The sequence below is a fragment of the Aplysia californica genome, unplaced genomic scaffold (genome assembly GCF_000002075.1).
Source record: "Aplysia californica isolate F4 #8 unplaced genomic scaffold, AplCal3.0 scaffold00952, whole genome shotgun sequence".
Taxonomy (NCBI): domain Eukaryota; kingdom Metazoa; phylum Mollusca; class Gastropoda; order Aplysiida; family Aplysiidae; genus Aplysia; species Aplysia californica.
Genome location: NW_004798222.1, coordinates 231,603 through 241,726, shown reverse-complemented (window position 1 = coordinate 241,726; position 10,124 = coordinate 231,603). Strand labels below are relative to the sequence as shown.

At 40.6% G+C, this 10,124-nt stretch overlaps 1 protein-coding gene across 1 annotated transcript in view; it reads left to right on the top strand.

The window, feature by feature from the left end:
• Positions 1-6,611, top strand: part of LOC101848248 (CCCH-type zinc finger protein moe-3) — a 10,181-nt gene extending 3,570 nt beyond the window's left edge. Inside the window, exon 2 of the mRNA XM_005110832.3 lies at positions 1,198-6,611. Coding sequence (XP_005110889.1) covers positions 1,198-2,532 — 1,335 coding nt within the window. The 3' untranslated portion in view covers positions 2,533-6,611. The remainder of the gene's footprint in view (positions 1-1,197) is intronic.
• The last annotated feature ends 3,513 nt before the right edge of the window (positions 6,612-10,124 follow it).

The window sequence follows — 10,124 nt, the reverse complement described above, 5'->3', positions numbered from 1 at the left end:
GGTCGTCTCTCGGGTCTCTCGCTCTACGTTTCTTCACCCCGTCTCCGTTTTCCTCCTCTCACTCCTCTCTCGCGATGTCCGACTCGGCTAAGCCTAGCGGGCCATGGTGGTGCCAGGTTGCTGTATGAAGGCTACACTAGTTGGCATGATCTAGTCGGCAATTCTTAGCACTGTTTTGTCGTGTCAGTGCTTTTGGCATGCTTCGTGTTAGCGGGCCTGTTGCGGAAAGAGCGGAATTTGGGTTTTAAAAAAAAAGAAATTAACTTACGTCCAGGTGAAATTTATTTTTCGCGGGTAAGATTCGCTGCACTTTTCATCGTTGTCTTATCCCATGCATAATTTTCAAAGCACCCCCCCCTCCCTTAAAAAATAAAATAGGCAGAGTGTAAATATCTAGATTTCTAGTTGAGGTTCATTGGTTTCTCTTTCGAGGAACCAGTGCAGCGGTTGACCGGAGTAAAAAGAATCAATTAGATGGCAGGGAGGTTGTCGGATTGTCGGCCTTGTGCGCCGAGCAGGCAGTGTTCCGTGTTTACGCAGGCGGGCTGGCTTGACGCGTTTCTATTTGTGCGCTTCAAGGCCGTTCGGTTTGTTAGTAGATCTCAACTTGGCCTGCGAAATGACAAGCGCAAGCACTTTCGCCCCGAAGTGGGAGTGGAAAATAGATGTGGCGGGGAGGACCCAGTTGTCCAGTTGTGTAGGACGAATTGATTTGTGGATGAAGGATACGGACGTAAATGTAGATCCAGAGATGGCTTGATAGGAGCTGTAAATGGGATTACCTACGTTTAGGTTGAACTTCATAATTGCTTCAATCTTCATAATTTATTGAAGCTCTTATGAGCATGGTCGGGAATCGGAAGTCCTGTGGGATTATTTTTGTTTCTCGTAGTAAATATTCAGAATCTAACCACTTTTCCATTGGTATGCATTTAGAAGTCTTGCCTAGAGTAGTTCTTTAAGCACTGTTTTCTTGCTGTATAATGATAAAACGGTATAGAAGTAAAAGGGTTTATCATTTATGTGAAGCCTAGAGAAAAGGGGTTTCCTTTCAATACTTTCAAGCAACTAAGGGTTACAGATGGGTGCGATGAAAGTAGGCCTACATGCTCATATATTATCCGAAATTGATGTTTCCTTTGTTTTCACACAAAGTTGACTTGTGTTCTTATATTGGCTCTTGTTATATCTTTGCAGAGGACTAGACGTCAGGGAGTATTCCGCAACACAGGTCCACCCCCTGAACGCCGCAGCACAATCAGCAACGTGATGCCCAGCAGCAACTTTCAGAACACTCGCATGCGGAACTTGTCTGGTGGCAGCAATGGCAGCACAGCCAGTGGCAGCAGCTCCGGCAGCTCGTTGAACCTGGATAATCAGTATTCGGACAATCATTTCACTTTTGTCAATGTTGACAGCGCCCCATTTGGAAACAATTCTTCTGCTATCCAACAAATTCGTATGGGTGGCACCTCTACGTCTCATCGCAAACTTGACAGGAGCTTGAGCGATAGCGACAGCGATCGCTTGAGCAATGGTTGTTCTTCATCCCACAGATCTGTAAATTCCAGTAGGTACAAAACTGAACTCTGCAGGCCATTTGAGGAGAGTGGATCTTGTAAATATGGGGACAAATGTCAGTTTGCACACGGTTACCATGAACTTAGAAACCTTGCCCGTCATCCCAAATACAAAACTGAACTCTGTCGCACCTTTCACACAATTGGATTTTGTCCCTATGGCCCCAGGTGCCACTTCATTCATGAAGACGATGGAAAGGTCAACAGTGAACCCTCGCCAAAACCGGGACGACCAGCGCCAGGCCGAGCAAGCAGCAACTACACACCAACATCCAACAGTGGTAGCAGCAGCCCGTCCCTGAGTCCTTCGGGTAGCGACAACGATTACAGTGCATTCACATACCAGCTAGAGAGCACCCCACACATGCCGGCCAAGAATGCGGATGATAACCAGTTCTGTTCTCTGTCTGTAAACATCAACACTTATGGCAGCAACAACAACATAGATCTTCAAACTGTGGAGCAATTTAATTCAGTTCTTACTTTGAGCAAGAACTCTGCTAATGACAATGCAGGTAACAATGTTTTTGGCGGAGTCTTCACAAGCGGCAGCACCAAGAGAGACCCACGGCCCATTGGCAGCGAAGAATATGATATTTTCAGTGAGGTTACCATGTTCAATAGTGAGGAAGTTAAATTGGATAATGCTCCGAAGGCCCCCTCAACTTCAGTTTCCCCTTACAGTATGCAGTCTGTGAAGTTGGATAATTTCTCTTACGTGGATACCAATTTGTACTGGCAGTCTTGCGAGAATGCACTCTCCCAGTCGCGCCCTGTTGACCCTTTCCACCATTCTCCGACTGGCTCCATGGGCTCTGACGGAAGCGGGAGTGATTGTAGTGGAAGCACGGAGAGTTTGGCGAGTTCCGGTTGCCGTGACAATCTCGGCCCCTTTTGCCGTGACAACGTTGCATCCTTCTCTCCCTTTTCCCAGTGGATCTCGGGTTTCTAATGGCAGCAGCTTATGATTGCAGGCATGGGCAGCATGAGCTATGAATGGCGGACTAACTTACTGGAGATTTGGTTCAGCTGAATGCAGCACATAATGAGAAAGAGATGACTGACTGACTGAGAGAAGGGAATGGCTTTTGCATACTGATATCGAGTTTATGTACATTACATGTTTGCTACTGGGACGCACATTTGATTTGGACAATTATGTACAGTGTATGAATGGGTGTGAGAAGTGTATGTGTTCATTAGAAAGTGTATATATTCTACTTGAGAGTTAAAAGCATTATAACTCGATGTGATGTCTGAAGGTATTATTTGAATATGTGCAGATTTTAAGAAAAACAAAGAGTGACAATGAAAGAGGCTGACTTCTGCCCACACTACTCCCGTTCAAAGTTGTACATTGGAAGTGTATGTCTGACATTTGCAATAGTGATGTAATGTCCTTGAATAAATGGTCATAGCTGTTGTATGTAAGGGTAACAAGCATGACATTGACATATGTTGTGTATGTGTCACATAGCTTGTTTTTTTTTTATAAATCAATGGCATTTATGTTAATGACTCCACTGTCGTGTTCATACTTAATTTCCAATTTCTTATTAAAGGAAACGTGTGTGTGTAAACAAAGCAAGCACTATAGTGGTTAAGAATTGCCCAAATATTATGTATTTATTTCTAAGATCAGGGACAGAAGTCTTTCTTTGTAAGCGGTGTTAAATTATCAAATTTATTGTACTCTGTAGTCTAATGCCTGATTTGAGAGAAATGATTAGATCTGAGTACATGATCTGTAATTAAAAATTTTTCACATCTTGACTGTCCTTGAGATTATCACAATGCAATACATAAAGTCTCAACTGCCATGTAGATCTAGCTATTTTCCACACCATCGTATCGAAGTCAGTTGTTAGTAGTGTTAGATTTTTTTCTAATCACTTGTACTAGGATGCTCTTTCAGTTATTTTGAGTAAATTATAAAGTTTAAGGTTTATTTTTTTGGTTTAAATTATACTTTTAAAAAAAAAATAACACAAATGAAAGCTAAAGGGTGCTGTTCTGTGTATTAGATTTGTGTTCTTTGGTTCATACCTTGATTTTTTTCCCCTCCCCTGACCTAAGACATTCATAGGTCTGTTAATTTTCGGATTAATGATTAGAGCAGTGAAAGGGAAGTCCCCTAGTTTGCTTTTTATTTCTTATCATTGTAAACCCATCTGAGGTGTCGTTATCTGTGAAATGTGAGATTTTTTTCCTTTTAATTTATTACACATTATTAGATATACCCTTGGTGCTTTCACTGTCTGATGAATCATATGTGTAATCAATTAATGACAGTGAAGAGTTAAGTGAATCGTTGATCTGCTTCTAGGTTATCAAAAAGATGTGATAATAATTTTGAGACAAGTCTATTGTCCCCTACCCGTTTCCCCTCTCATTGGTTTTTTGAAGCTGCATTGTTAAATGTGCAGAATAAAAAGATCTGTTTGTAGATGCACGTTCTTAACTCTTCACTGTTACGATTTGGGTCAATTTTGCACCTGCGGACCAATGATTTTATTTTTCATGGATGACGATTATTATGATAATGATGATGATTTTTATTCCAGGTCATATACTTCATAGTATTATCACAATGCGACGGGAATGGTAGCTCTAGCCAACGCTATGGCTTCATGTGTCTAGTGGTGTAGAGAGATTTATCCCGATGGTGCCTTTCCGAAAGATGCCTTACAGGTGTTCCTTTCATGTGAAATCATTTGCGGGTCTCTATTCTTTGTCTTTATGTTAATTTTGAAAGTATGACGTATGTGTTCATGCTATGCACTAGATGTCGCAGGATTGATCTTAAATATCAGGAATAATAACATTTATTGTACCAGTTTTCTCTCTTCTGTTGTATAGCTTTTGTAAATTCAGCTATAGCCTTTTAATTTATTGTATACTATTTATGATTTTAAAACTTTTGTTGTTTTAACTGAGAGCAAATTGGGAGATCTTTGAATTTTGATTCTTTCAAGTGAAAGAAAATGTCTTAAGTTATTTGAGTTTGCAAGCTAGCTGTAGACTTTTTTCAATTTTGTTCTACGTGCTGTTCAAGCTACTTTGACCTTTATTTCTGTTCTTAACATTTGCTCTTTTACACTATTCTTCACTTAACTCTATCTCACCCGTACTTTCTGCTGTACTCTGGTGTGTTTCGGTTGACGTTTGTGACACAGGGTTTCACTTTCTTTTAGGTGAATTTAAAGTTGTTGATAATCTGTAGCACTAGCAGGGGCTAACTGATACTGCGACACCTGTACCTACTCGTCATCTCAGTGGCATCATCTCCCAGTCTTGACAGTTGCTTCATTGGTCAAAAGGGGAAAAGGTGCTTACATGTTCATGCACATTTGTCCAATCAATGTTATACGAGTGCGAGAAGAATGAATAGTTTTCAACATGTTTATACTGTTATCCCCCCCCCCCCCCTTTTTTTTTTCTTTTGCCTATAATAGTGTGAGAACCACATGCTTACATTTCTGAAAGTGTGTAATGATTTAGTTGCTTTCTATCTTAAGTTTCTCTTTCACTATTCAGATGTGTTCATTCGCTGTTTTGATTTGAGGTGAAGAAGTCATGTACAGTCGGTTTCATTGCATAAAGAGCTACACAGGCAGCAGATCCCTTGCTCCTTCAAGAGTTCAAGCTTCTTGATACCTTTACAGAATAGTAGAACACTGATATTCTTCTTCTCCTTTTCGACTGCCTTACTGTTTCGTACCATGTGAAAATTTTGGCACTTTGCTTCTTTATACAAGTCAAACGTGTCGTTAAAATTTACGATCAACCTTTGGTTGCTTAGAACAGCATATTCTTGTCTCAGGGGCTTCTTCGATTGATTTGTTAAAAATGAACAAGGATTAATAGTACATTGCCTCTTCTGGAAAGTTGCAGTACCACTATTAACTTAAGAGCACTTTTTGAGAAGGGTGTTCCTACTGACGGTATATACAAATATAATAAATTGTTAAAGAAGTCTTTAGGGATGTTTCCTCATGTGCCCTTCCGTATGTGTTTGAGAACAGCGGTCGAGGCCTCTGTTAAAGGGGTTGGTGGCATTTTGGCACAAGTTCAGCCAGATTTTGGCTTACCTCTCGTTGTAATTTAATCTATTCCGACTAAAAAAAATACTATGTTCTACTACAGAAGTCTTTTTTTCTTTTTATGTACCTTAACCATGTGGCAGCTGTGGAAAATGATCAACAATTTGAAGAGATTGATCCTATGAGCGAGATATTTTTTGTCTATGTGATGTAAAATCTGTGCGCTTTCTCTTTTTTTTTCCATCCCCTCTTTGAAAGTTTTCATATCTGACAAATGTGTGCGATTGCCCCTTTGTGTTTAAGAAAAGTGATTCTAAAGAAATTCTTGCACGCTTTGACCAGCAGTTCAACGTGCATACTTTATTTTTTTTTCACATCACATGTATAATAATCATTACTATATTTAAGAGTTATGGTCATTTTTAGTCCATCAAAAATAGTGAAGTGTATTTTTGTCATTGTCATTTGGTCAACTCATTTGACAAAAATCCTTTTTGTCTTGGCAAGGAACGGAAGGTCCCATTTTGGCAATAATTACAACAGCAGAGACATGTTTAAAATAATTTATTTTATTGGTTCAGTGCTTTAACTTACTTTAAATTTGTCAGTTCTGTTTTGTTGTTTTGTTTTTACCCTCTGCGAATCTTGCTCGTGCATGTGTACAATGAACATTGTTTGCAGATGATGAATACAAATCTCACCTTTATTGAGTCAGGACTTCAAATTGCCAACCTTTCTTTGCCCTTGATCTAAATGTGATGCAAGTCGGCACACTAAGAGGACAGTCATCCCCCTTTTCTGGAGCCCGAATATATTTCTAGTAACTGTGTTTAATTTATTTCTGATTCTTACTTTTATTGTGCTAATTGATGGCGATGTACGAGGGCTCCATGAATTGTCTTTCTTACTGTGCAGCCTTGCCTTTTGATGTGTGCTGTACGTTTTGTACACTTCAATACACACTTCATTAGAAGTTTTTAACAAAATACTTGCATTTCTTCGTTCCTGTTTTTTTTCGTTTGTGTGTCTTGTCCATTATTGTGCTGGGGGTGTGGGGTGTTCTAATTAGAGGGTGACATTGGTAGGTCCTACTTCCTTACTTTCTATTGTTTCTGTCTGTCTTTTCTTTTCCCCAGCACTAAATGACCATTATTGTGTGGGTGTGCTTCTGCTTCTCTAAATCGAAACAAATATGAGCTGGGGATGTTTGGTTAAGAATCGGGAGTTGGAATATCGAGGGTGTCCATCGGAGGATGAAAGTTACACGTACGATTTTCTCAGAAAAAGGAAAAGCATTTATAGGCCTACTTGGCACCCACAATGCCCATGTAGGTCATGGGAGCATGGAAAGAGCACATTTATGGTATGGCTGACTATCCATCTCATCTGTTAAGGACTGATCCAGTGTATATGGTTCAGCCGCAAGTACGGCATCAGCTTGGCTATGAATCAGATGTCTGTCAAAAGTTGGAGGTAGGATTCCCAAAAACAACTCGATTAGGCCTGCTTACATTTACATGTTCTAAAAGTAAAACTCGTTCTCTGATCATGGGTTGCCCTCATGTCATGGGACAAGGAACTCTATAGAGTATAGAGTTTAGTACTGTATAGAATAATAGAGTATGCTAGTTATGGTTTTGTCTTGGCTTACAGCCTATGGGTGGCTAGAGGGCGCCACTGGGTAGGTCCATTTTTTTTCTTTCCCACTGTTGTTTCTGTCTGTCTTGCCTCCCTGCACTGTATGACCGTTACTGTGTCGATGTGCTTCTCTTTACTCAAACGCTCGCAGCCATGGATGTTCAATGATTAACGTTTAGTTCTTCTAAGTGGCTTCTGCTAGGACTTGCTTTGTCCAAGAAATTCCTCAGTTGTTAAAATGGTTGACTTGTGATAGACACCATGATTTGAAACTCAATGGTGTGGGTGGTTGGTTCCTTCCTTCCTATCTATGAAACATCTTTCATCCTTTTCTTTTCTCCTTTTTTGTGCATGTTGCTCTCTCTATTTATTGCAACAGCTAATCCATGGCACTTATGTGACTTCATTGTGTTGCAAGTGTCGTGAAACTCCTAACTAGAACGACAAAAAAAAAAAAACTATTAAAAAATGCACAATGCTTCCTAGTGAATTTGCTGAGCAATTTATACTTGACTTTGGTCCTCGCTCTTACCACTCTCTAGTTGTTGAAAGGAATGGTGAATCTATGCCATTGATTCAATATCTTTTTTCTATCTTAACGAGACTTGGCACCTCATGTCCACCAACACTGAGTGAAAACTACGTTCTAGAGATGGACAGCCCTTTGGCCTCTATGTAATCGTCAGGACATAGACAATGCATAGAAGTGTGTGGCGTATGAAACTGCCTGGGTCTTTGGCGTGTGCTCTGGTGAGGTTTGATCTTTTGTTCCTCTCAAACATCTGTCTGCCATCCATCTCTCCTCCTCCTTCACTTTGCATGTTACTCTGTAGTGACTGGCGCGCTGATAGCTCACTCGGTCAGAATGTTGGACAGAGGAGCGGATAACCCTGAGGGAGTGAATGTTCCGAACTTGGTTTGATTTGGGGAATTTTTCAAGGCTATCGAACCATTTTGCTCGGTCTTCTTGGAGGTGTACGTTAAGCTGGGGGGAGGTCACGCCTCTTCGATACTAAAGTGCTGGGAGTGGTGTTGAAAAGTGAACCTCACTAGCCTACAATTCCGCAATCCCTTGCACTTGTATCATCATGACCTAATTTTAATTGTGCGCCAAGTGCCGTTGAAGTCGTACTAAAACTAAAACGAAACGGGACTTGCAGTCGACACCCTGCTCTTCTCTGCTTTCACTTGATCCTGGTAGCAGCCTTTTACCAAGTCTTGATTGGATTCAAATATTCTTTTTATTTATTTTTATAGCGCCATGCGCAGATAACGTGTTTCTCATTGCTGTAAAACAAACTGCTGATTGTTATTGTAATAACGAAAAAGAAAAACTAAACGTTCTGCCGGTAGTGTCCCTTATCACAGTATAGCCCGCTGTTTTGGCGATCAAAGGTCAATTCTGACTAAACGTTCGTCTGGTCTTCACTTCACCTTTAGTCTTTACTTTATTTTTTTTTCAGGCACAGGGTTGTAACTAGTGTATATTATAGTATACATGGTACTTAGCCCTATTTACAGGGTGAGTATTAACTCCGTATTTCCGAAATGTAGTTAGTTAGTCTAAGAGAACGTCGGTTAATTTACTCTACACTCTTACTATTTTTAGGGAGGGGGGCGGGGCGCCTTTGGTTTGTCCCACTTCTTTACTTTCCGTCTGCTGTTTCTTTCGATCTTTTTTCCAGCACTAAATGACCATTATTGTGTCGGTGCGCTTCTCTTTACTCAATCAAACATGTCGTTAATATAATACCCGATGGCCTAATTGACTCTTTCTCACTCACTGCCCCTCACTTTCGTTTTTTCTTTAGAATCTGTTCTATGCGTGATGTATTTCTCGGCAGTGTGCCTGGTTATGGGGTGACTCATCGACACAAGGCACCGCGACATTTTGGGTTGGGTCTCCCGTTCTCTTTGGTGTTTGTCTCTTAAGTAAGTAGTAGTAGTAGGCATATCATATAGGCCCTATCATGTGCATGATGTGTACAACATTCATAGTCATAGTTTGTTTATTTTTTCAAGAGAAAATTCGACACGTGTAGGCCAAACGTTACCTTGTGTGTCCTGGGTCTTTTGCCCAGTGGTGACTTGCAACATTGCGTGTTAGAGAACAACTACTACTACTACTGCTACTACTAGGCCTAGTACTGCTACTACTAGTCCTACTACTGCTACTACTACTACTAGAGTGTGAGAACTCTAAACAAAACTGAAGTTGTGACGTAGTCTCGTCCTGTTCCCGTGGAGGTGTGACCTACACACGTTCAGTATTCTTGTTCATGCAGTACAGTAGTTGTTGCGGTTGTATGTAACTAACAGAGCAGGCTTGTCAAGTGTCCTGAATTCCTCGGGACTGTCCTGGATTCGGCAGCCTGAAATCTGATCATTTTACTAGATCTCATGACACTAATAACCAGTCCTACTGGGTGCAATTGTGTTTCTTATTTCATGATCTGCAACATTGGGTCCCCTAAATTTTGAAAGAGTTGACAAGTCTATTATTACTAATGATGAAGAGTTTCTTTTTTCAAATTCAAAACGTGAAGGAAAATTATGTAAACGCAATCTACTGCGTTCTCCACAATCGCAAGTTCAGAGATTATCACAGAGATCAGATACTTGTACGTGGTTGAGGGAGGTAAAGTTTGGGTTTAGGCGTTCGCACTTTTGCACCTGCACGTATTGTCTAAGCTAATTTGTAGCTTCTAGTCTTAAGTGTTAAAGCTTTCTTGGCAGGGGAGTTGTGACGATTGCTCGAGTTACTGTGACACTGACATGCAGAGGCGAAGCGTCTATATAATCAAATAATCGCTGCTTCCCTTCCTAATTTTGAAAGATTGTCGCAGTCAAATTCACCCATAGA